This window comes from Pelodiscus sinensis, chromosome 10 (assembly GCF_049634645.1).
Source record: "Pelodiscus sinensis isolate JC-2024 chromosome 10, ASM4963464v1, whole genome shotgun sequence".
Classification (NCBI taxonomy): domain Eukaryota; kingdom Metazoa; phylum Chordata; order Testudines; family Trionychidae; genus Pelodiscus; species Pelodiscus sinensis.
The window spans coordinates 23,876,918-23,904,064 of NC_134720.1; the positions used below are offsets into that span (position 1 = coordinate 23,876,918).

At 45.2% G+C, this 27,147-nt stretch overlaps 1 protein-coding gene across 5 annotated transcripts in view; it reads right to left on the reverse strand.

Moving 5' to 3' along the window:
• LOC102445273 (phospholipid scramblase 1-like) overlaps positions 1-24,703 on the reverse strand; it is a 40,754-nt gene extending 16,051 nt beyond the window's left edge. The window contains exons 1-4 of one of the 5 annotated variants that reach the window (XM_075937673.1): positions 24,652-24,703; positions 9,575-9,604; positions 7,161-7,262; positions 529-692 (exon numbers count right to left, since the gene is read on the reverse strand). In XM_075937673.1, the coding sequence (XP_075793788.1) occupies positions 529-692; positions 7,161-7,262; positions 9,575-9,604; positions 24,652-24,688 (333 nt within the window). In that variant the 5' untranslated portion in view covers positions 24,689-24,703. Of the gene's footprint in view, positions 1-528; positions 693-7,160; positions 7,263-9,574; positions 9,605-12,263; positions 12,357-20,606; positions 20,736-24,651 lie in introns of those variants that run through there. The other 4 variants (XM_075937671.1, XM_075937674.1, XM_075937672.1 and 1 more) reach the window with 4 other exon arrangements.
• Between the last annotated feature and the right edge of the window lie 2,444 nt (positions 24,704-27,147).

Genomic DNA, 27,147 nt, shown 5'->3' on the forward strand with positions numbered 1-27,147 from the left:
CATGCCAGCCCCGGGGTATGAAACACACAAGGTGGGTGAGATAAAGCTTGTTTCTCTCACCACCAGAAGTTGGTCCAATAGAAGATATTGCATTACCACAAACACTTTCTTGCTGTAAAACTGTGACCAAAAGTTCTTTTCAAAATGAGCCACTGTGCAGCCATAACATGGTAGTATGCTTCAATTACGATGGTCCTGAGATACATTTTTAATCTCTGACCAAAATATAAATGGCTCTGATTCTCCAGTGCTAATCAAAGCCACCTGATTTCTCAGAGTAGATAAAAGGGTACCTAAGTACTCCGATACCCAGGGCTTGACAAACGGCGGTGAAAGCCACTTGCCAGCCCCGCACTGCACATGTGCATGCGCAAGAGCTGCATTGCGCATGCGCACGCCGCTGGTAATCGGGGTGCACGGCTGAAATCTACTCACCGCGGGCGAGTAGATTCTATAGTTTGTCGAGCCCTGCTATACCTATTAGCTTTCTATTTTTTAGGGCCTTAAAATGTAGAGGAACATAGGTACCTGAGTTAGGTATTCTAATCCAGGTGGACAATTAAGAGGGGGAGGAGGTGCTGGCATCCAAGCTGCCCCACCACTGGGCCCAGAAGGTTGATTTTGGACTAGAGGTCCATATGAAGCTCCTGCTGGGTAACCCTGTAAGGCATAATTAGGTTGTCCAGGAGCATCTAGTTTGTGGGAAGAGAAACAAAGAAAACACAAAATTCTGACAGTTAGACATTAAAAGCATAGTTTCAATAAATGCACTTCTGAAGTTCAACCATTTACAACTATTAAAGCCTCATATTGAAACTACATTACATAATTAGGTTGGTCAGAAATCGATTATAATGTCAACAATAGTGGCATTTAGTTTAAGCATTTTACAATTATTACTTTGCATTTTCACAGTTATGCAAAATTATGGACTGTAGCTTTTTTATTTCATTCTACTTAAATTTTTGGTAGTTGTGGGACACTCGGGAGAGGTTAGATAATTATTTAAATGACAGTAGATTTTGAGATCTAAAAGTAAAAGTTTTATACCATTAAAACACAAATTGAAAACTTCACATCAAAATATTCAGAGTAAATATCCTTAAATCATACTTCAAGAAGTTCTCAAGAAGCATTTTTCTTACTTTGCTTATCTCTGCATTTCTATTATTATACATGGAAATATTTCTTCATCAGTTAGTGTGTGTATGGTGAAACTGATGTTTAATTATAACAATCTAATCCTTCCAAGCTCACCCATAATTCAGTTCAGTGATCCTCAACCTCTGAAAGCTGGAAACCCACTCACTACAATAGCAAAGTAAATAGACAGAGATCACAAAGCTACAAACAGATACCACCACTCTTGCTACTTTCACATTCCAATAATGAAATACTTCAACCATTCCAACTCCAGGCCTCAAACATCACATTAATGTCCAAGACACTGCTTAACTATTATTTTGTGGCTCTTCGACTGACACAGTAACTCCTTTTCTCCTTACCTTTCTTCTGGATGTTTGGAGCATATAAAGGGCATTATTCCCACTCCATTCTACAAAGCTGATTCTCTCTGTCCCAGTCATAATATCACAGAACAACAGAGACCTCAGGAAGTCAGAGTCCAATACCAACTAAATCATCCCAACCAGTACTTTGTCAAGCAGGGACTTACAAACCTCTAAGGATGGCGATTTTACCAGCTCCCTGAGTAACCAATTCCAGTGCTTCACCACCCTCCTAATGAAACAGTTTTTCCTAATATCCAACCTAGACCTCTTACATTGCAACCTGAGACAATTGCTCCTCATTCTGTCATCTGTCACCACTGAGAATAGCCTCTCCCCATCCTCTTTGAAACCCTCCTTCAGGTAGCTGAAGGCTATCAAATCCTCTCCTCATTCTTCTCTTTTGTAGACTAAAACCCAAATCCCTCCTTGTAAGTCATGTGCTCTAGCCCCCTAATAATTTTTGTTGTCCTCCACCGGACTCGTTCCAATGTGTCCACATCCTCTCTCAATTGGGGGCGGGGAGGGTGTCCAGAATTGGACACAATACTCCAGGTGTGGCCTCACCATTGTCAAATAATGGGGTATAATCACTTCTCCAGATCTATGGGCAATGTTCCTACTAATGCACCCCAATATGCCATTAGCCTACTTGGTTACAAGGGCACATTGTTGACTCATATCCAGCATCTCATCCTCTGTAATCCCCAGGTCCTTTTCTGAAAAACTGCTTCTTAGCTTGTAGCAGTGCTTGTTTTATCAACAATCTGTATTGGTACACTGTGTGGCTCCATCTATACTGGCATACTTAAAACAATACTACTTATGTGTACACAGTCATAAACTGTAAACAGGATTTACAGGGAAGCCACCAGAAGACAGAGTACTGAGAGGGACTAAAAAAAAAAAAAAAAATCTAGTTTCTATCTCTACCTCTGCAACTGGCATGGCTTGACCTTAGGTAAGCAACTTCACCTCCCTACCAGTAAAATTGGGATGATACTGACCTCCTTTGTAAATCCATTTGACATCTATACAATAGTTACATGTTGTTTATTATTGTTAGAACCAGATATTTTACACCAATATGAAAAGAAAATACAGCAAATGAAAATAGAGTAGATTTGAACACGGAAAAGTAATTGATAAATGGATGTAAGATTGCCATGTTGTGAATAGCTGCTTTGAGAACTTTTAGAAAAAGATGGTCTATAGTTATTTATTTGCATTTATTTTAGAGATAGTATGTGTCTATAAAAGTCAATCTGCAGTTTTCAAGATAAAAAAGTATGGGGCACTTAGGGTGCATCTACCATCCTAAACTTGAAATAAGATAGGCAATTTGCAAATTGTGTATCTTATTTTGATTCTATTTTGAAATTTGGCACACCTACACAGTGCCAAATTTTGAAAAAATGCACTATTCCGAGACATTCCTTAACTCTCGTGGAACAAGAGTTACAGGGATGGCAAAAATGCGCGCCTGTTATTTTGAAAATATTTTGAAATAACAGGTGGCTTGTTAAGACCTCTGGCATCCCAAAATAGTCACGCAGTGTGGACGTACCCATACTAGACTCCCATATATTTAGTTTTGTCTAAATAAAGAGGGTCAAGAAGTCTGTCATACTGTACATACATATGCGGAAAGAATTAAACAACTGAATAGTGATTTCAGTTATATTAAATGTACAATCTCCAATGTTTTTGCCTATACAGAACTCAGTATAAAATCAGATTCAATTCATGCTCTTTAACTATTAACACTGTGATAGGCCCACTAGATGGCGCACACAGTATATATTTATGTTCTTGAATTAAGATCTCTCTATCTATAATGTAAATTCTACACTACAGATTCTACACTGCTATGAATGTGTTATTCATAGCAATGCTGATAGTATATAAAGATTTATTTATAAAGATAAAATTGAGCAAATGTGTACAATGTTCATGAAAGTTACATCTAAGAACTAAACAACATTCAATTTTAACATGAATCTAACATCAAGCTGATACAAGTTCCTCCACCTACAGAAAGTAAAAGTTTAAGCTGCCTCTTCTACAATGAAACAAGCATTATACTGAAACTATGAAGGATGTTCATGCAGAGCTATTCATGCACTGCAGAGTTTGCAAAAGATATTTTGCACAAACACAGCCTTCGTGGCAGCTGATCCACCATAAATGTTTTGCACATCTTTTTATACAACTTGAAAATGGCATCTTTTCCAGTGAACTTGTGGATTATAGTACATCTGATAGCAAATAATTACAATCTATAGAGAAGATTCTTAGCGATTACGACTATGATAATGTGTGTACTTAGTATCAGGCTCAAAAAGTGGAAGATCAACTACCTTGAACTCAGAATTTAATTTTTCTTGTTCTAAAACGAATACCCTTTTTTTAGTCTCATAATGCATAATCATGTCATTTGCCAGACGCATATGGTGTTTACAGAATGTAAAAGCAAATGTTGCTCTGCCACAGAGCACATAAAATCCAAAAGGTAAAAAGCACAGGCAAATACAGGATAAATATAACTCCATACCTAAGCTACACACAATATCATTGAGTGTGAGGGTTCAAGTTGAGGCTTTCTTACATTTAAAAAAGATAAATAAAAATGTCAAAAATTCAGATTTCAGCAAGTACTACTTAAAGCAGTGGTCCCCAACACGGTGCCCGCGGGGGCATTTGTGTGCGCTCGCCAAGTGCTCGGGGCTGGCCTGGCCCTGGGCACGTGGCACATGCATGGTGCCGGTGCCGGTCCCGGCATGACTCAAGGTGAGCGCCGGCCCCGGGAGCGCTGCAGATTGGCTGCCCGAGCTCTGGGCGCATGGCTCTTGGAGGGGCCGCCGGCCCAGAGAGCACGACGCTTGGAGGGGGCGCCGGCCCCAGGCGCGTGGCACTTGGGGGGAAGGGAAGCTCCGGCTCCGGGCGCGCGGCACTTGGGGGGGGAGGGGGGAAGAGCGAGCTCCGGCCCCGGGCGCGCAAGTGTCCCTGCCCTCTGGTGCTCGGCGGGTGAACGGCCACGCCCCCTGGCGCCCGGCAACCTCCAGTGGTTGGGGACCACGGACTTAAAGGTTTTTTTGTTTTTGGTTTTGTTTTGGTTATTTTAAGTAGTGAGTTCTGGAGGAAAGATTTGAATGTACAGAGAGAGGTCACTCAGCAAAGAGGGACAGTCTGGAAGAAAGGGCAACAATGGCTACGTCTAGATTACCTTAGGTATCCCAAAAATGCAATGCCATGTCCAAGGAACGTGGCATTATTTCAAAAATTTTTCAAAAAAACGGACACACTCTTTCACCATCCCTGTAAACCTCATTCTACGAGGAATAAGGGATATGTTAAAAGAGCACTTTCTTTTGAAATGTGGCACTGTGTACACGCGCCAAATTTTGAAAAAGCCTCTTTTGAAAGTAAATCGGAAAAAGATACACAATTTGTGTGCCGCAAATTGTGTATCTTTTTCTAATTTAAACCTGCAGTATAGACCTAGCCAAAGAACGAAAAAACAGAAGGATATTCAGACAGAAAGAAGCTAAGACTGTAAAAGTACTATGATTTTCCCATTTTTAACTCCAGTTCTGAATTGCTGAAGAAAACTAATAAAATACTTTGATTTTAAGAGAGACTATCAACTAAGATGAAGAGTTTAAAAGTAAGAGCTGCTATATAGGGTTGTCAACTTTCTAATTCCAGAAAATCAAACTCCTTTGCCCTGTCCCCTACCCTAAGGCTACACTCCTGCTTGCTCCACTTCCCGTCCCCCTTCTTTCCTCCTCTCTCCTGTTCACCTGTTCATTTTCACTACAAGGAAAAAGGGCACCAAGAGGCAGCCACGAGCTGCAACAGTTTGAATGTGGGAGATGGAATCTGTGATTCAAATACCCTTCATCTCAAGGAGAGCTATTAAACACTATACTAAACTGTCATAATATTTTTACGTGTAAACCAGCAAAAGGAATAAAATCGGATTTAGGATACAAATTTTATTCACACAGGTACACTCATATGCACTTCCCCATATAAAGAGAGTCTCTTACACACATAAAAAGAAGCCAAGGATGAGAGCAGGTGGGAGCAAGAGGAGGCAGAGGAGAGAGGAAGGAGTTTGGGAGAGGTATGAGGGGTGGGAGAGGACGCAGGGAAGACAGAAATCAACACATGCCTGAGGATATGAAGATATTTTGACATAATGGGAGAGCAGCAGTGTATGGAGGTGAATGGGTGCAGGGTTGTGGGAGGATGAAGAACAGAGGGATGGTGGCTCGGAGGGTGGAGAGAGCTGCAAGTGGTGTAGGGCTGAGATAAGAAGGGGTGGGAGCAGGGAGACTGGGACAGGGAGGGATGCAGGGATTGGAGGATGAGGTGTGGGGGATGGGATAGGAAGTCGATGGTATGAGGGGTGGGATGGAGAGGGATGCAGGGATGGGGGTACAGCCCTATTCCCAGCACTTGAGGCCAAGAATACATATACCTTGGACTCCTGGATGCCGATGATGGGACAACAGACTGAGGTTTGCCACAGGGCACATACCGAAGCTTGAGCCCAGCAGCCCCAGCGAGAAGCGACAGGAGGAGAAAAAGTCTGACAGCAGCAGGAGAGATACATGCCTCAACAACCCCTCAACAGTAGCCGGCTGAGTGCTCGTGAATGGTGCTAGTTTGTCCCCTGCCTGACCCAGCCAATGCCTGCAGATAGGGAATAAGACAAAACATGTACCCTCCAACCACCCTTAAGCCAAGGAACCAAAAACCATGCTGCTGCTTCATGGAAGCTGTGCACAAGCCTGACAGTCCTGCTGCGCAGATCTGCCAACTGGACAATCAACGGCTCAGGGTCCCTTTTTGGTTGGGAGTTCCAGTTGAAAAATCAAACATCTGTTCACCCTAGCCATGCATAAGCTACTTCTACAACTGCACCATCGGCCTTGCCATTTCCCCTACAACAGGGTTTTCCTACAGACAGGAGATTCTATTTGATTTTCCTTTATAGATTAGAGTAGCATGTTATTACACTAATACCAAATAAAGGAAAAACACTGAAGCTGTGTCTACACTGGCGCGATCTCGTGCAAAATTGGCCGCTCTTGCGCAAAAACTTGCTGCCTGTCTACACTGGCCACGTGTTCTTGCGCAAATAAACTGACGTTCTAATGTATGAAATCAGGGCTTCTTGTGCAAGAACTCTGATGCTCCTGCTCAGGAATAAGCCCCTTTGCACAACTGTTCTTGTGCAAGAGGCCAGTGTAGACAGGCAACATGACTTTCTTGCGCAACCATGACTTTCTATGGTTAAAATGGCCATCAGATCTTTCTTGAGAAAGAGAGCATCTACACTGGCATGGATGCTCTCGCGCAAAAGCACATCTCTTGCACAAAAGCACATGCCAGTGTAGACGCTCTCTTCTGGAAGAGTTATTGCAGAAGAATTCTTATGCAAAAGAGTTTTTGCATGAGAACGTACCAGTATAGAAGTAGCCTAATCTTTCCTACAAAGTACAGTCTAAAAATTTAATCCTAGAAGATTAATAGCAGAGAAATTAGTTCACATGTAGCTGCCGTCATGGAACCCAAACTATTTTTTCTGAGGACAAAACTGATCGGTTAATTTGTATGTCAGATCATAGTCAAATAACTTACTTTGGAAAGTTTGAGGTGCATACTGAGGATATCCGTAAGGAACTTGATTTCCTGCATAATTTGAAGGATGAGTGGGTTTTGGAAATTCAGCAGCTTTATTTGCTAGAAGAAACAAACAAATACTCAGGCTACGTCTACACTGGCAGCTTCTTGCGCAAGAACTCTTTTGTGGAAGAGTTCTTGTGCAAAAACTCTTCCAGAAGAGAGCGTCTACACTGGCATGTGCTTTTGCGCAAGAGATGTGCTTTTGTGCAAGAGTATCCATATGCCAGTGTAGACACTCTCTTGCGCAAGAAATCTCTGATGGCCATTTTAACCATAGGGCTTTCTTGCGCAAGAAAGTAATGTTGCCTTTCTACACTGCTCTCTTGCGCAAGAACCGTTGCGCAAGAGGGCTTATTCCTGAATGGGAGCATTATAGTTCTTGCGCAAGAAGCTCTAATTTTATAATGCAGAATGTCAGTTTACTTGCACAAAAACACACGGCCAGTGTAGACAGGATACAAGTTTTTGAGCAAGAGCAGCCGCTTTGGCGCAAGATCGTGCCAGTGTAGACACAGCCTCATTGTTTTGTTAAACTGGACAATACATCTATAAAATGAACCAATTTCAATTAGGATAAGAGACATATGAAAATTAGACATTGTGATAAGTTTACTGTATTTAAAGAATATGAAATTCATTTAAGAACAGGTATTTTTAAAAATGCTAATGGAAATTACATTATGAAAGAATCCGAACAATTCATATCCATTCAAATGCCAAAAGTACTGAAAGAAAACAGCTATTATAAACTGTATCCTGTTAGGAGGTTCATCATCATCTTCATTATGTTCCCATTATGCTTCTGGAACTTAGGGGAACAACAAAGTTCCTCTACTACTGACTGTTTATGATACGTCTTTCAGTGGTTTCCTAGCTATGCCAGGTTTTCAGTTCTGCTTCCACAGCTCTTCACCATGTTGTTTTCTGGCAACCTTGGTTTTGCTTGCCTTTCGGTGTCTATATAGGGTATGTCTACACTACCACCCTAGTTCGAACGAGGGTGGTTAATGTAGGCAACTGGAGTTGCATATGAAGCCCGGGATTTGAATTTCCCAGGCTTCATTTGCATATTGCCGGGCGCCGCCATTTTTAAATGTCCACTAGTTCGGACTCCGTGCCCGTGGCTACACGCGGCACGAACTAGGTAGTTCGGATTAGGCTTCCTATTCCGAACTACCGGTTCACCTCGTTCCACGAAAATAGAAAGTTCTTGGTACCATTCTAATGCATGTAATTATGCATGAACACAACCCAGAATTCTCTTCCACAGAGGAGAATTCACTTATACATTCACTTTTGTATAATTTTTCTCACTTTATTAAAACGCAGTTTTGCGGTTCAAGATCCTTGAGATTTTTTAAACAGTTCCTGTGTTGAGCTATTTCACTCATTATCTGCACGTAAATCCCTATCAGCTCATCCAGATAACTTAGGTTAGGTTACTACTTACGCTGATGAATACAGTTAAGTGTGGCCAGGTGTCACAGGATGATAATTAAATATCTGTGTTGAAGAGCTTTTATTCTAAGCCCTTCCACTACTACAGGTTGAACCTCTCTAATCCAGAACCCTCTCATCCAGAAACATCCATTGTCCAAAGTGATTTTAGTTAGCAAGATGTCCATTTTTCATGGGCATGGCCAAGTTTCCCACAGTCCCATAAAATTTGTTTACAGCTACCAGTCCTAACTCTCAGTGTCCGGTGCTGTTATTTAGCTCTAATTACCCCTAAATGTCCTCTAACAGCACAGTAAGCATTGGAAGTGTAGGTAATGCTGCTAGACAATATTGACCTCCCGTGGTCTAGAAAATTCTCTTGCTCGGAACTAGTCAGGTCCCGAGGGTTTCAGACTAGAGAGGTTCAACTTGTACTGTAATAATAACTATAATTAATTTACATTATAATAATGTAATTCATTTACAAGTTTGACACTATCAATGTGGGCTTGAATAAAGGTATTAACTGGTTAACACACTACAAAAGCACCCCCACCTTTGATAATTGCTTTTACACATAAAATGCTATTAACAGTACACACCCAGCCTGACTCAATTAATTTAATTAAACACTGGTCCTACAATTGACAGGTAATGCTTTTGCTGTTCTATGTATCCTGGATTCTGTAATTTTCACTCCAACTCACGTGATAAAGTGCGTTTTACCCATAAAAGCTCAAAATGATATAATGTATGTGTTAGTGTGTAACTTTAAAAACAACGAGGAGTCCCTTAGCACCTTAAATACTAACACAGCTATCTTGTGAATCTGTTAATTTAGCTGTTTAGTTTCGACTTGTGTAAGTGATCCACACTATTTTCAAGAAATATTAGAAGACATTAATTCAACATTAATGAAATATTTTACTCACATTGTTCCATGATTCCGTTTTCAAGTGTGTCTGCAAAATAAGACATTAGTTTAACACTTTAAAAAAAAAAAAAACCTGTTACGCAAAACTGACATTTTTAGTTTTCTATTTATAGGAAACTACCCGGCTGTGTCTACATTGGCACCCTTTTCCGGAAAAGGAATGCTAATGAGACAAGTCGGAATTGCAAATGCCACAGGGATTTAAATTTTCCCCGCGGCATTTGCATGAACGTGGCTGCCGCTTTTTTCCGGCTCGGGGCTTTGCTGGAAAAAAGCACCAGTCTAGACGGGATCTTTCGGAAAATAAAGCCTTTTCCGGAAGATCCCTTATTCCCCTTAAAATCAGGAATAAGCGATCTTCCGGAAAAGGCTTTATTTTCCGAAAGATCCCATCTAGACTGGTGCTTTTTTCCAGCAAAGCCCCGAGCCGGAAAAAAGCAGCAGCCACGTTCATACAAATGCCGCGGGGAAAATTTAAATCCCCGTGGCATTTGCAATTCCGACTTGTCTCATTAGCATCCCTTTTCCGGAAAAGGGTACCAATGTAGACACAGCCCCCAAGAATATTTTCAGAGTACGTACTGAAAAGGAAAGGATGTGGGTTTTTTTCTATCTTCTTAGCTTAATCAATTTAATTAATATTAAAAGGGCTTTTCAATCATGCTAAGACACAGACTGACATGGCTGAAGCACTGTTAGCTAGCTATTTTGTAAAGAAGGAGCGGCCTAAATTACAACAGACAGCTAACATGGTTTCAGAAGAGTCACTTTGCATAGCATGTGATTTCTTCATTCATGTTAGCCTTTCAACACTGCAAAACAACACTCAAGTTGCACAGTCACTAGGTAAACAGCTTGTCAGAGCAGCTTGTCAGCTGCAGTCTACGTCCCCTTGAAAGACCAACCAACTTCAGTTAAAATAATCATCACACTTCAGGTAAGGACAGGGAGGATAGGACTCAACTAGGAGAAACACTCAAGTTATACTTTGGATTAACTCTGCAGTGAAGACAATGCCTTAGAAAAGGGGTGGGGAAACTATGGATTGGCCCTGGATTGCCTGCATCCAGTCCTAGTGCTGGGGAGCCCACACTGGCACACCAAATCACCACCACCCGCCTCCCCACTGTAGAGCTGCAGCACACAAAATCTACTAGGCTGGGCACCCCTACCATCTGGTGGGCAAGGGGTATATGAAGGTGTTTTTCTCTGCTTCAGCTGGGGGCCACGCCAGTGAGGGTTTGTGAATTTTTTGCTTTTCCCTTGTGAGTGGCCCCCGATTGATTTTTCTGTAGGTCAGCGGCCTCCAACCCCAAAAAGGTTCCCCACCCTTGCCTTAGAAGATATTTTTTCAAAAGAGTTTAGCTGGGCCTACCCAGGATGTTGCCCCAAGCCTTCTTCTATCTACATGAAAACACCTCTAATCTGGGCTTGAGGGTGGCTTGAAGATCAAATTCCTAGGCACACCTGAGGGTGGAGGCTTGAGGTCATGCTTGCTACAGCCTGAGCTGACAATCCACATGTTTTTACTGTGAGAATGCATCCTAATTAAGGCCAGGCACTGCTATTTCTCCAATGCTATCCCACAATTCAACCTGGGCAATATATCTCTGTTTTCTTTGGACTTTTTTCATTATAGATGACCTCTCTGGAACCTTAGAGAATATCTACACTACATTTTAAACCTGGTTCTGTGGGACCCATACTTGTGGACTGTGTGTTTCTAAACTCACACTTGAGCACCTACACTGCGCTGTAAATCTGGGTTTACAATAGGAAGCCAAGTCTCACAAGCATGCTAATGCATTCATACTGAACTATGCAAACTTTCTAACTCAGGACTGCAGGCCAAGCTATGTCCACAACACAAAATGACAAGGTTTAGACTTGAATTTCAGTGGGCCTCTGAATGATTGCTGTCTCAAGTCAGATTTATGTGTTGATGGTAGGGATGTGAATAGGCAACAGTTTAGCCAGTTACCTGGTAAGCATCACCCTTACTGGGTGATGTTTACCAAGAGTAAGCGGGGGAACGGTCCCGCTATTGTGGGGAACTTTCCTGGCTTCTATACCACCACGGTGAAATGGACCAGTGAAAGGATCTGAGTCCTCGTTCCCACTTCCTTTACTCTACGGCTTCCCTGATCCTGAGGGATCCCCCTCCACTCTCCTGAGTAGCAGAGTCCTCAAAACCCCAACAAGGCTGGGCCCAGGTTTCCTGGAGCTTAATCCCCGACCTTGTAGTCACTAGGGGCAGGAGTTAGGGTGCCCCCACTCCGAGGTGCTTTCTTCACACTGCAGGCTTTCTTGGCCCAGTGATCATTTCATAAGGTTCAAAGCAAATACAATTTATTAAACATCAACTGATTAAAGAGAAAAGAATAAGAAAAAAAAATGAGAATGGTTAAATGAGAGAACACAGCCCTGCTCTGTAGCACAGGGACATCAAAACAGCAGTCTGCAGAGTATAAGGACAGGCCACAGTCTCTTCCTTATAGGCCCCTTAGAGGCCCTGGATGTGCTGCAGGGGGGCTGCAGGCTGGACACGCTTGCTCTGGCAGTGACCACACAGCCTCAAGCTCTAAGTGGCCAGACCCCTCTCCCAGTCTGGCCTGTTGGGCCTCTTGGCTGGTGATATCTCCCTGCCCAGAGCCTCTCCCCGCACTTTGCTGGTCCCAGCTGCTCACCACACCCAGCTGCAGGCTGTGCTGCTTTGCCAGTCTCCAGCTCCTTGCGTTGCTTCTCTGTCCCTTTTGGCTCTCTGAGCACTGCCAGTCTGCTGCTCAACACAGGGTCTGCACTCCTTGGGCTGTGTGTGCCTGGCTCTGTTGCTGCAAAACTGCCCCTCAGCACAGCTTGCACTCCTTGGGCTGTATGTGCCTGGCTCTGTTGCTGCAGGACTGCTTCTCCACACAGCTTGCTCCTCTTAGCTGTCTCTCAGCTCTCTCCTTGCTCAGAGAGAGACCCAGAAAAATCCCAGCTCACAGGGAGGATGGGGCCTGGCCTCTCACTTTCCTCACTGGCCTGTCCAACCTGTCAATCAGGCCGAGCTGGAGTGTTGGCTGCTTTCCATTGTCTCTGGGGTCTGTCAGTCTCATGGACCCTTCCCCTTTTGACACTGGGAGCTGGCGAACCAAAAACTCCCACAGAGTTTTAGTAAGGGACTAACAGTCCCCTTACACAAGTATCAGCTATCCAGTGCCCAGGAGCAGTCCACTCCCGGTCAGGAGCTGGGCATGCCCCTATTCAAGGGGGTGGGTAGGAGCAGAAGCTGGCCTTCCCATGTGCGGGGTCTAGAAGTCGTCCTGCACACTGGGGAGGGGAGGAATGTTTCTACTCCCAGTCCTTACACACCCACCCCACACATGGGGCTACCGACTCCCGCTGCTAATCCCCCCCCTCACAGAGGCCAGCAGCAACAGCTGGCAGTCCTGTATGCGGGGGATGGAGGGGATCCTGTTTAATCAGTTAACCTTAAACCTAAAGGTTTAACCAGCTAAATGATTAACTGGGACTTTACATCGCTAGTTGATGGCAGGGGGTCTGGACTTAAAACCAAGTCTGAGTCTGTGTTTACAATACAGTGTAGGCATATCCTTAGAGCACTGTTTCACAAAGTGGTCTGCAAAACCACTTTACCGGCACTGCAGCCAAAGAGGCTTGCAGCTCCCATTAGCTCTGGGTTGCCCTTTGCAGCCAAGAGGAGCCACAGTTGGGCATTTGACTAGTCCAAAAATAAATGATAAGTTTATGGATCAAATATTTTAAACCATTAATTTAGTAGAACAGTAAGATTGAAAGTCAGAGCATACTGTTTCCATAAAGCAGGAGTGGGGAACCGAAGGCCTAGGAGTCAGATGCAGCCCCTGGCTTGCCTGGATCTGACCCCCAAGACAGCATTGAGGAGCCCGTGCTAGTAGTCTGGTCCCCTGCTGCACCCCACCACCACCACATGGCTAGAGCACACAAAATCTACTATCCTGGGTCCCCTTAGTCTATGTTGTGTGAGAGGAATGTGGAGGTGTCTTTCTCCTTCTCAGATGGTGGCCACATCAATGAGGATTTGTTTGGGGTTTTTGCTTGGTAGGTCAGCAGCTCCCAGCCCAAAAAAGGTTTCCCACCCCTGCCATAAAGACTTATCCTTAGATAGATAATTAGCTCAACCAGAAAGACCAGGTTACTTAACTGAGTTTATCTCAGAAAAAAGTGCTAATAAAATGGAAGAACGGCACCATCATACAATCAAAAAAGCAGGCTGCCACCTATAATCGGGGAATTCTTGCTGAAATATCTATATGTAGTCAAATAATAGTCTGTCAATGGAGCAGTCAACTGATCAGCTGATCAACCCCAATTTAATAATCTTCATTGGTTTAACTTGTCCAGAAGTGTGTAAAGGGCATGTGCACACATGCCCCACATCCACATTCCTAAATCTGACACAGTGTTTTGAGAGATGACACCACTGAAAGGGTAGTGGGATAGGGCATTGGCCTGGGGACCCAGGGTTGTGGGTTCAAGCCCTGCCTACTTGTGAGGGCACCAGGCCCACCAGCAGCTGCCCCATTAGGAAGGCGGGATCAGGGTGCCCTGAAGGGAGGGAGGTAGGATGTTTCTCATGTGAAAGAAGCAGCAAGCAGAGAGTAAAAAGAGGCTCTCTGGAACAGGGATGTAAGCGACTAGTCGACTATCCGATAAGCAAATGCTTATTGGATAGTAGAGTAGAGACTCAAAGCCACATCCCCCCACACTTGCTGCCTCTATCAGAGAGAGGCAGCAAAAGGAGGAGGGCAGAAGCTGGAGGGCTCCGGAGCTGGCACAAGACAGGACTGCTTAGTCCCTGCTCCAGTCACCTCCTAAAGCTAGCTCTGCAGAGCAGTGCTTATCAACTAATTGTATAGTCAATACAAATTGTATCGACTATACGATTAGCCAGATAATCACATTTTAACATCCTTAGTCTGGAAGACTGTATCCAATCCTATCAGAGACAAAACTAGCTATAGAATCATATGTTTTTGTAACTTCCAGGCTCAATTATTACAGTCCAACTAGGAAATGAAGCTATATACGTTTAATAAAACAACTAATCAAATAAGAATACTCAAAAAAAAAAAAAAAAAAAAAAAAAAAACCTTTACCAGGTACAAAGTGCAACAATCATTTGCTCAAAAACAACCCTTCTCCATCCCCTACTTTCCCCCCAGCTATCCCCCCCAAAAAAATCCCACACAACAAAACAGGTTACCATGTACACTTGACCCCAGTAATCCACTTCCTACACTGGCTTCCAACAGAACAGAGTCATTCCCCAACTTCTTAATATTCCAAATCAAAACTCTCCATAGGATTTGACTATAGCCATCTAAAATATCATCTTTTCTTCCATATGCATGGCTCAATTGCTGTTTACTTCTAGTGATGAAACTGTTAGTTGATTAGAGGAAGATAGTTTATGCCTACTAAACCATGTCAGAATTTGAATTTTATTTTGCTGTTGTTGGTTTATTAAGGAATCTGCAAAACTAATCTGGAACAGGTGGTTAACGATAAATAACTATCCTATTTTCCTTGAATCTTAAACTGCTTTGCATAAGCTAAAAGACGGATACTTCTAGATATTGAATGAGAGATAAGTAGTATACATATCTGGAAAAAAATCTCAAGTATATTAAATATTGTAACACGGATGCCACAGATACATTGAAGCCGGTAACCTAGGATATGACCTCTTTTCTGTTCAAATATACGAATCTTCTTAGTTCAGGCTGATGTGTGCTCAGCATTCAAAATTAAAACAAGATAGGTCTGATGCACAGGTGTTTAAATCCTGCTGTCCAATAAAGATCCCTAGTTAGCCTCCAGCTGTGAATTTCTGCTTTCTACCATTATCCAGCCTGTCAGAGAGGGCAGACAGGTATTAGCAAATATCTTCCTCTCCCTGAAAGTGTGTTTTTAAAAGGGAGCGCTGTTGCTAAGAAACAGGCAGGACTTGATTAGAGCCAGTCGAACAAGCTGAACTGGCAGAACAACATGCCCTTCTTTCCAATACAAATTAAAAGCTCATTGTTTGAACATATCAAGCATCTGTTTAGTTCCGTTTATTACTCAAGCAGAAACACTATTGATGGAATGGTCAGTATTAATTAGTACCAATGTTGTTCTGCTGCCAGTGGAGGAATCCATACTTCAAGTACTTTACTATGTTTACAATAAATAGATTTAGCCCAAATGCCTCGGGAACATTCAAAACATTTGGAAGAGCAGTGGAGGAAACAACTGCTTTAGGAGTTGTTGAACGTGCAGGGCCAGGTAGGCAGGCAGAGCAGTCAGAGTCTCAATGTGTGGATTAGATGATGGTGTAGGGAAGAGAGGTTTGGCTTTATTAGGAACTGGGGATACTTTTGGGAGATGGGGAGCCTATACAGGAAGGATGGGCTCCACCTAAACCAGGGTGGAACCAGACTGCTGGCACTAAACATTAAAAAGGCTGTAGAGCAGTTTTTAAACTAAGAGATGGGGGAAAGCCGATTGGTGCAGAGATGCACATAAATCGGATGGAGACTTCTCTTAGAGGAGAATCCATTGATAGAGATTCTCTAAGCTGTAGTCAGAAAGAGAGGAGGGGAGAGGACAAACCATGGGCCAGAGCAGACAAACAACTGCATATAAAGGAATCCAATGCATCAGGGAAGGGCAGACAAATAAGCAATGGCAAATTTTTAAAGTGCTTCTACAAAAATGCTAGGAGTCTAACTAATAAGATGGGTGAACTAGAGTACCTTGTATTAAAGGAGGAGATTGACATAATAGGCATCACTGAAACCTGGTGGAATGAAGAAAATCTGTGGGACACAATCATACTGGGATATAAAATATATTGGAAGGATAGAGCTGGCCAGGTGGGTGGCGGAGTGGCACTGTACGTGAAAGATAATGTAGAAATAAATGAAATAAAAATATTAAATGAATCAACATGTTCAATAGAATCACTATGGATAGTAATTCCATGCTCCAATAATAAGAAATTAGTGGTAGGGATATATTACCGACCACCTGACCAGGACAGCGATACTGACATTGAAAAGCTTAGGGAGATTAGAAAGGCTACCAAAATAAAAAACTCTATTATATTGGGGGATTTTAATTATCCCCATATTGACTGGATACATGTCACCTCAGGAAGAGAAGCAGGGAGAAAATTTCTCAATGGCTTAAATGACTGCTTCTTGGAGCAGCTGGTACAGGAACCCACAAGGGGAGAGACAACTCTCGATTTAGTCCTGAGTGGAGTGTAGGATCATGTCCAGGAGATAACCGTTACAGGACCGTCTGGGAATAGTGACCATAATATAACAACATTTAACATTCCTGTGGTGGGAAGAATACCTCAGCAGTCCAGCACTTTGGCATTTAATTTCAAAAAGGGGAATTACACAAAAACGAGGAGGTTAGTTAAATGGAAATTAAAAGGCACAATGACTAGAGCCAAATCCCTGCAAGCTGCATGGAAATTTTTTAAAGACTCCATAATAGAGGCCCAACTTAAATGTATACCCCAAATTAAAAAACATAGCAAGAGACCTAAAAAAGAGTCACCATGGCTTAACCACCATGTAAAAGAAGCAGTGAGGGACAAAAAGGCATCTTTTAAGAAGTGGAAGTCCAATCCTAGAGAGATAAATAGAAAGGAACATAAACACTGTCAAATCAAGTGTAAAAATGTAGTAAGAAAAGCAAAAAATGATTTTGAGGAACAGCTAGCCAAAAACTCAAAAAGAAATAACAAGAATATTTTTAAGTACATTAGAAGCAGGAAGCCTGCTAAAAAAACCTGTGGGTCCCCTAGACGATCGAGATATAAAAGGAGCAATCAAGGACGATAAAGCCATTGTGGATAAACTAAATGATTTCTTTGCTTCAGTCTTCACGGCTGAGGATCTTAGGGAGATTCCCAAATTTGCACTGTCCTTTGTGGGTGATGAATCTGAGGAACTGTCCCGGATTGAAATGTCATTAGAGGAGGTTTTGGAACAAATAGAAAAACTTAATATTAACAAATCTCCGGGACCGGATAGCATTCATCCAAGAATTCTAAAAGAACTCAAATGGGAAACTGCTGAACTATTATCCTTTAAATCAGCTTCCATACCTAATGACTGGAAGGTAGCCAACGTGACACCAATATTTAAAAAGGGCTCTTGAGGTGATCATGGCAATTACAGACCGGTAAGTCTAACTTCAGTATCGGGCAAATTTGTTGAAACAATAGTAAAGAATAAAATTGTGAGGCATGTAGAAGAACATAATTTGTTGGACAAAAGTCAGCATGGTTTCTGTAAAGGGAAATCATGCCTTACTAATCTATTAGAGTTCTTTGAAGGGGTTAACAAACATGCGGACAAGGGGGAACCAGTAGATATAGTATACTTAGATTTTCAGAAAGCCTTTGACAAGGTCCCTCACCAAAGGGAGGGAAAGTTCTTTCTTGGATTGAGAACTAGTTAAAAGATAGGAAACAAAGGGTAGGAATAAATGGTAAATTTTCAGAATGGAGGGGGATAACTACTGGTGTCCCCCAAGAGTCAGTCCTGGGACCAATCCTTTTCAACTTATTCATAAATGATCTGGAGAAAGAGGTAAGCAGTGAGGTGGTAAAGTTTGCGGATGATACCAAACTGTTTAGGATAGTTAAGACACAAGCAGACTGTGAGGGACTCCAAAAAGATCTCGCCAGATGGAGTGATTGGGCAACAAAATGGCAAATGAAATTTAATGTGGATAAGTGTAAAGTAATGCACATCAGGAAAAATAACCCCAACTATACGTACAGTACGATGGTGGCTAATTTGGCTACGACAAATCAGGAAAGAGATCTTGGAGTTATCGTGGATAGTTCTCTGAAAACTTCCACACAGTGTGCAGCAGCGGTCAAAAAGGCAAAAAGGAATTATTAAGAAAGGGATAGAAAATAAGACCCAGAATATCTTACTGCCCCTGCATAAAACTATGGTACGCCCACATCTTGAATACTGTGTACAGATGTGGTCTCCTCACCTCAAAAAAGATATTTTGGCCTTGGAAAGGGTTCAGAAAAGGGCAACTAAAATGATTAGGGGTTTGGAACGGGTCCCTTATGAAGACCCGTTCCAAACCCTCCTGTTCCACGAGGAGTACAGGTAGTTCGGAATAGGAAGCCTAATCTGAACTACGTAGTTCGTGCCGCGTGTAGCCGCAGGCACGGAGTCCGAACTAGCGGACATTTAAAATTGGCAGCGCCCGGCAACATGCAAATGAAGCCTGGGAAATTCAAATCCCGGGCTTCATTTGCAACTCCGGTTGACTACATTAACCACCCTAGTTCGAACTAGGGTGGTAGTGTAGACATACTCTACATACCATCATAGGGTATCTCATCATATCATCTCCATAAATTTACCAAGTTCACTCTTTAAACAAGTAAGACTTTTTGCACCCGCTATGTCCCTTGGAAATCTGTGCCAGAACTTTATTCCTCTGATGGTTACAGTTCATCTTCACTATAAGTCCAAGATACATTCCAAAAAACTTGGACTTATAGCAAAACAACTTAAAGTGGGGAATTTTTTTCCCACTGCTGACTTCCATTTGTGCAAATTGGTGGAGGGTTAAGTAGCAATTAATTTGCTAGTTGAGTAATCGATGGAATTTCCATCAACTACTCAATTAGTCATTAAGGAAGGGCACTTAAAGCTCTCACTTCTGGCTCATGCTGAGTCTCAGCACAACTCCCAGCGGTTGCACTGTTCAACATACAGAGAGGAGCCAGCGCACAAAGACACTGACTCGGTCTCTGGTCCCCTGCTGGGTCTCAGGACAATCCTCCCCCATGCTGCCACTCTGCATTCTAGAACTCTGCAGAACCTCCCCAGCCCCCTTGCCACTCTGCATTTTTAAAGGGACAGATTTTCTGTCCCTTTAAAAATTCAGAGTGGCAACGGGGGAGGGGAGAAGAGGCTTGTGCTCATAGAGACCCATGGGACCGGCTGCCACTGTGCACCATGATGCAACACACCACGCTGATAAGAGATTGGACGCCTGAGGGTAGGGCTCTGGATGCTGCCCCACCCTGAGCTGTACGGCCACATCACATCCAGGTTCCAACTCCAGAACTTGAGTGGCCAGGCAACACCATGGTTGCTCTCCCAGTCCCGAGTTCCCTCTATTGACCCCAATCCTCTGTCCTCCTGAGCTCCTGCTCAAATCCTTGTCCTGATTCCTTAACCCCCACCCCTGCCTGGACTCCTGCGCCTCCCCCCAACATCTCCCAACCCTTTGCCTTGACTCATGCACTGACCACAATCCAAACCCATACGAGGAGCCCACGTACATCACACCCTGCCCTGAACTTCCTCCCCTCCATACACACCAACTCCTACCCTGAGCTTCTCACACTCTATCCCACACTTCCCCCAGCCCTCTGCTCGGACCCCCCCTCCAAAAACGGAGTTGCAATAGGCCAATATCAGCAAGAAAATGAAGCTACTTTCATCCCCGGATCCTCGTTTACAAACCCTTTAGTCAGTTACGCCAGGCTCCATCCCAAACGTCTAGTTCCCTCCCTACAGGCGGGGTCCAGCCCTGTGCCCATGGATGCCTCCCAGTGGGCATTTCTGAAGCAAACCTGCCTTACACAAAAGCGCCCTGGAGTCCCGTGATGGAGCCTCCGCCCTTCCCTGGGCGGTTTGTTCCAACAGTTAATGTCTCCCTGCTAAAGGCGTGCGCCTCGCGGGGGCTATTTGCAGACGGGGCTCCGCTCCCCCCGCTCGGACAGGCTGCCCAGCACACCCGAAGCAGGCTCGCTAAAGCCCAGCGCGGTCACCCGAAACCCCGGTGGGGAGAAGCGAAACTGAAAGCTCTGGGTCCCGCCAGCGCCATCACCCGCCTGGGGGGCAGCAGGCCGCCCCCCTCAGTCGCTTCCAGGGCGAGCCTCCCCCCGCTGCCCCTGAGGGCGGGGGAGACTGGGCAGGGACACCCCGTTGGCCCCTCACCTGCAGCGCCACAGCAAGGTCCGTGCGTCTGGCTGGGGCTGGGAACCGGGATCGGACGCTGAGACCCCGCCCCGTACGCCTGCTGAGGGAGGGGACCCGAGGGAAGCAAATCAGGCGAGCTGGGACTGAGAAACACGAGGAAGAGGAAACGGACCGAACCCCGGGGCCACCTGCCGTGTGCACATAAATGAGCTGCATTGCAGCTGGCCAATATATATGCAAATATACTTAATAAGTGCATTTCTGGGGCTGTGATCTCATCCCTTGAGGGCCCAGTATAACTGGCTTCCCACCAGTCTTAGCTCCTCAGATCTGCCTTAAAAGACAGGCAGTGAGGGCTCCCTAGCCTGACCCCTTTCCAAACTATTGGCCCAGGCCTCAAATGGTAAGCCCTTGGGGGCAGGCCTCCTCTCTCTCTCTCTCTCTCTCTCTCTGCCTCTTTGTGTCTGTACAGAACCTAACACTAGGATTCCAGTCCTATTATGGTCTTACTGGAGCCAGAGGATCCAGGAAGTTCACTAGAGATTTTGTTATTGCTATGAATTTAGGATGGTATGTCCTGGGATACTATGGTGATGGACAGGAGCACAAACTCTAAAACAGATACTGTAATATACATATGGAATAACAGTCTATATAACATGGGTCATGTGAAGAAGTGGGCTGTGCCCATAAAAGCTCATGCTATCATCTATATGTTTTGTTAGTCTTTAAAGTGCTACCAGACTATTTGTTGTTTTTTAAGTTTAGTCTGTGTAATAACATTGTAAGATAGCCAATCCCTGTCTTGATTCTGAGCGAGATGACAGTTGGTGTAGAGCAGTGTTTCTCAAAATGGGCTGCTAACAAGCCACTCTGGTTTGCTGCCAAGGAGAGCTGCGGGAAGCTGCAGTCCCGGCCACACTGCTTCCTGTGGATATCCGTGGCTGCAAACAGCTAACCACAGCCAATGTGAGCCACGACGCTCCATGGCTTTGGAGCCATTAAGTAAACAAACCAGAATGGCCCATTAGCAGCACTGATGTAGAGTAAAACCGCTGTCTAATTTCCATAACCACCTCTCCCTATTCACATAGTACTAGTACCATACAAAGATGGGAAATTCTAAGGGCAGAGAAAGACTAAAGAAAATATACTACCTGTTGTAACTTGGGAATTGAGGGAGCTAGAGAAAATGTAGCACTCTCTTCTGCCTCTGTAGCAGGGAAGATGTTCTATTTCAAAGTGCAGCAAAAAAAGTCCTCAAAGATACTGTAAAAATTATATATATTTTACTGTGTATACATCATTTCTTTCTGCCTCGTTAAGAGTGTTGATGCAAATAGCGGTTTTTCAAAAATATCTGCTGTGAATACAAATGGCTCAGTTAAAGAATAATATTTTAAAACTGATAGATTGGTGAATAGCATCTCACTTCTCAAATGCTTATTAATGTTTGTTTTTTCAGTATAAATTTTACCAATTCACTTTGACCATTTTACAGGGTTGAAATGAATTATATGCAGGGGTGGACTGGCAATCAAAATAGGCCCGGGAAATGAGTTGAGAACGGCCGACTTTTTCACGCACACTATCTTTGTTCGTTTACACCATACTCACACTGTTATTTATTGTCAGTTATGGAAAACCACACACCCACAATGACAGACGATAACAGAACGCATCCAACCGCTGCATACTCTTTGTTCACCGGTCAAGATTCAAGCTAATCCATCACCGATTCCACCATTGCACAAAGCAGGCCTACGCATTACTGTTATGCACCATCGAGCATTGAGCATTGCACGTCCATTTCGTTGATTTCAACCATAAAGTGATGTCATTCACTTTAGTGCCAAAGAAACTAAGGCCAAGCCGGTGCAGCGACCCACTCCTAACCACACACACATACACACATGGCCTCGGCCGCCTCACATTTATTCGGAAACATTTTGTATTTTGGTATTATAGATTTTTTTGGTATTAGAACAGTGGTCTCCAACCTTTTTACACCTAAGATCGTTTTTTAAATGTCAGAACAAGCCAAGATTTACCACTCCATCCTTCCCCCAAGACTCCACCTACCCTCTCTATTTTCCTCCTCTCCATCACTTGCTATCCCCAGCCCTTTTACACTCTACACTGCTGCTTTTTTTCCGATTCTTCTGTAGGAAGAGGTTTTTCCAACATTTGGCCTATCTGGACAGGACCAAATGTCAGAAAAAACCCTTCTTTCAGAAGTCCCCTTATTCCTTGTGGAACGAGGAATACAGGGCTTGCTGAAAGAGCATGTTTGCTCTTCCGCCAGAAAAAATGGAAGAACAAACGCATCCATGGACGTGGAAGAATTTTTCCGGGATATCTCTGGAATCCTGGAAAAACTCCTGCAGTCTAGCAATACTCTCACTGGCTTGAGACAGGATATGTATGCTCTGGGGTGAGAATGAGGGATTTGGGTGTGGAAAGGGGTGGGAGGGTCAAGCTCTGGGAGAAAATTTGGAGGAGGTGGAGAAAGGGATGCTGGCTCAGGGAGGGGACTCCTGGCTGGGGAGTGTTGAGGTCAGATGGAGGGTTGGGGTACTAAGCAAGCCACAGGCTTGTGGATGTGAAGGTGCAGGAATTTGGGTTGGAATATGTCAGGGGCTCAGGGCAGGGGGTTCCAGTGTATGATAGGCTCAGATCTAGAGTCTGGGACGGGGTGTAGCAGTGTTATGATGCTGAGGCTAGATGGGGACTTGGCCGCAATTGGGAGTTTGTTGGACAGGTTTCATTTTTAAATAAAATACTATGTCAAACACAAAAAGTTTCTGCATTGTCTTTATTTATTAGAAGGGCAGGGAACCTGTTTTGAATCAGGTGTCACTGACTCACAGAAAAGTCAGTTGGGGCAACACAAGTGAGATGCAAAAAAAAAACCTCCTCCAAAAAAACCCCAAACCTCACTACTGTGGCCCCTACTACGCTGGTGGAAGCAGGAGACATGGTAGTAGGGAAGGGTGCTAGTGGGTGCTGGGGCAGGGGATGGTGCCAATTGGGGCAGGGGACAGGGTGCCAGTGGGGGACAGGGTACCAGAGGAGAACGGAGGGGCAGGGGGCAGAGGGCAGGGTTCTGCAGCAGGGGACAGGGTGCCAGTTGGGGCAGGGAGTCTCCCGCACCTGCCTCCTCCCAGCACTCTTCTCCCCTCTCCCTTCCCCCCGCAGAGGAGGGAAACCCTGGCACGCACCTCCTCTGGGGACTCCCCCCGCCCCACCATGCCAATTCCCAGCACGCTACAGACCTGGGGGAGGGGAGCAGCCACTGCACTTCCGGAACCCCTGGAAGTGGCGCGCAGCTGCTGGACTTCTGTCCACCCTGCAGGAAGCCGCCACTACTTCTATTGTCACTGGAGGTAGGTAGTAGGACTTCTTGGGGGTGGGGGAAAATCACAGGGGTGGCCCCGAATGCCTCACGATCGACTGGTTGGTGACCACGGTATTAGAAGCTTTATGGTGGATATTACAGTCCATTCAGACGATGGCCCGCTGGGCCAGATACTGTCAGCAAAGCTTTTTTCAACAAAGAGTGTCTAGACTACATCCAGTTCTGTTGACAAAGCAAGCCGCTTTGTCGACATGTGAGTGTAGGTGCAAAGGACAGTGTAGATGCAATAACACCTTCTGTCGACAGAACTCTGTTGCCAAAAGGCGTTATTCCTCATAGAATGAGGTTTACTGCCGTTGGCAAAACTGCCGAGTTCTGTCAATGTTATGTCGACAGAACTTGGCAATAGTGTAGACAGAGGTATAGTTTTATCGACAAAAGGTCACTTTTGTTGACAAAACCCTGTAGTCTAGACCAGTGGTCGGCAAGCCGCGGCTCGCGAGCCACATGCGGCTCTTTACACGCTTTAATGCGGCTCTTCTGTGTGCCGGGCGCCCGCTCCCCTCCCTCCTCTCGGGCGGCCGCCCCAAAAGTCTAGTTACTAGACCAAACCGCAATTCAAACCGCATTTGGAGTGGGGCAGGGCCGCAGGGGGCGGGTGGGCGTGGGCCGGGATCCAATGGGGCTCCGGGGGCGGGGCCTCACCTGGGAAGGGGGCTGGGTGGTGTTTCTCGGAGCTCATTGGCACAGTTGGGAGCGCGGCGATGGCTGGTCTCGGCAAGTGGGGCCGGTGGCACCTCCTGCTGCTCAGCGCCGCTTCGTGTGAGTGCCGGGCCGGGGGGCAGTGAGACGGGGGGGCGGGAATAGGAGGGCATAGAGATAGTGGGGGGGGGGTAAAGGAAGGGGGCTAGAGGCAGGGACGGGGGGGGCGCCGCCCGGGCAGAGTGGCGGGTGGAGGAACCGTGGGACGGAGGGGAAGATGGGGCGTGGGGGAGAAGGAGGGAGCAGGGGCGGGGAAAGGAGGGCAGTGGGGCGGGGGGGGGAATGGAGGGGGCAGGGGCGGAGGGGGAGAAAGGAGGGGGCAGGGGCAGTGGGGCGGGTGGGGAATGGAGGGGGCAGGGGCGGAGGGGGAGAAAGGAGGGGGCAGGGGCAGTGGGGCGGGTGGGGAATGGAGGGGGCAGGGGCGGAGGGGGAGAATGGAGGGGGCAGGGGCAGTGGGGCGGGTGGGGAATGGAGGGGGCAGGGGCGGAGGGGGAGAATGGAGGGGGCAGGGGCAGTGGGACGGGTGGGGAGAAAGGAGGGGGCAAGGGCAGTGGGGGGGTGGCGCCCGGGGCAGCACGGCGCCCGGCCGGACACACAGCGGGGCGGGGGAGTGGACGAGACAGGGGCACTGGGAAGGGGTAGAGGACGGGGCGGGTCAGTGAGGCGGGCGGGGACGGAGAGGGCAGACGGGGAAGTGGCAGGAAGGGCGGGGTGCGGGAAAGGACAGTGCGGACGCGTGGAGGAGGGGCAGATCAGACACTTCTTTTCGTTGCGGGAAGTCGGGGTGTCTGAATTGTATGGTCGGGGGGTGGTGGCGTTGGGGTCTCTACACGGAGCTGCCTGTCTCTGGTGCTGGGACCCCAGTCTCTTGGGGCGGGCTGCCTTTGCTCGCGGGTCTCACTCCTTGCTTCACAGCTCGTTTGTTTTGTTGCGGAGCCTTTTCTCAGCTGAGACCCCCACCCTGGCTGGCCTGTGCTGCTGTTGCGCTTTGAACGTTATGCTAAGCATTTTGGAGCATTTAGTTTGAACCTGTGTAAAACACTCCTGGGCAGATAAACGGCCCGGGAGAGTAGAGGGGTGGATTTTAGCGATGCTTCATTCTGAATTTTTGCTTGGTCTGAAATGAGAGAAGAAGTTTCTTTCTGTGTGAATTAAACAGTCTGTAAAATACTAGTTCTTTCTTATCGTAATCACTCGGAGGGGCCTGTGCAAAGATACTCAGTGCAGAAGGTCCCTTATCATGATAGCCAGAGACCAGACAACACACAGATACCTCTAAGAAGTGTTAACAAGAACAGCCGGGATTCTGGAAACTGGAAGCTCTCTAAAAATCCAGTGCAGTCTTCACCCTTGAGGTTACTCACTTCTTGCAATTGAACAATGAAAATAGGGCGATTGGGTTGCAGGATTTGGTTTTTTTTATTGTAGCCTTTCTGTAATTGTTCCAGTGAGTTAATGCACTTCCTCATGTTTGGATTGCAGATACTGCTGGGGGAGCTTTGTTTATTTAAAACTGACTTGCTGGGAGGGGGTTGTTCCTTTTGTGCTGCTTTGTGATGTGTAACTGTAGCCTGAACATTTTAAGGTTTTATTTGCTTTCTGTGACCTTATAGTTAGGAATTTCAAGCTTGAGATGTGAATTTGGACAGAGGGAGACTGATCTGAAATACTGAGCTGGCAGCATAGAGATGCTAGTTGAACTTCTTTGCAATTTAGTTTACTTGGCTATAAGGTATAGATGAAGAGCCCTATACAACTTCCACAGAAAGATGGAGTGGGGATGAGGATTTTTAGAAAGACCTATTGATGGAGGATTAGAGATGTAGGGGAATCAGAAGAGAACAGTTCACTGCTGAGGAAAAGGGTTTTAACTCATGCTCACTAAGGCACAGCAATTTAGCTTTAAACTTGGGTTAGCAGTGCTAGCTCATCTGAGGCTGCCCTATAGACTTTAACAGTATACTAATAAGAGTTAAATGCTGTGTTGCTGTATCTTCACTGTTTTGTCCTAAATTAGCTACCCTTGAGTTAAGCATACTTTTTTTATGTAGACATACCCAAGAGTGGTGAAAAGGCATACTTGCATGCAGAATATTCTCAATAAAAACTTATTGAAACTAAAAACAGTGTACCATCCTATGTATTTTCGGGTTTAAAAATGTGGCTCTCAAAATAAATTTCAATCGTGGTTTTGGCGAGATTTGGCTCAGTTGAAAAAAAAGGTTGCCCACCACTGGTCTAGACTCACTCTTTATGTCCTAAATGTGAAATCTGCTTTAGATTTCTGTACCTTTTCCTTAGCTAGTTTTTTTTCTTGGACTGCACTCCATTGTGCATTATTATCCTATTTAATGGCTACATCTGTCATTTACATTTAGTTGTATTTTGCAAGGTGAAGAAGTTTGCTGTACAGTCCATATATCCCCAAGATCCAAAGCC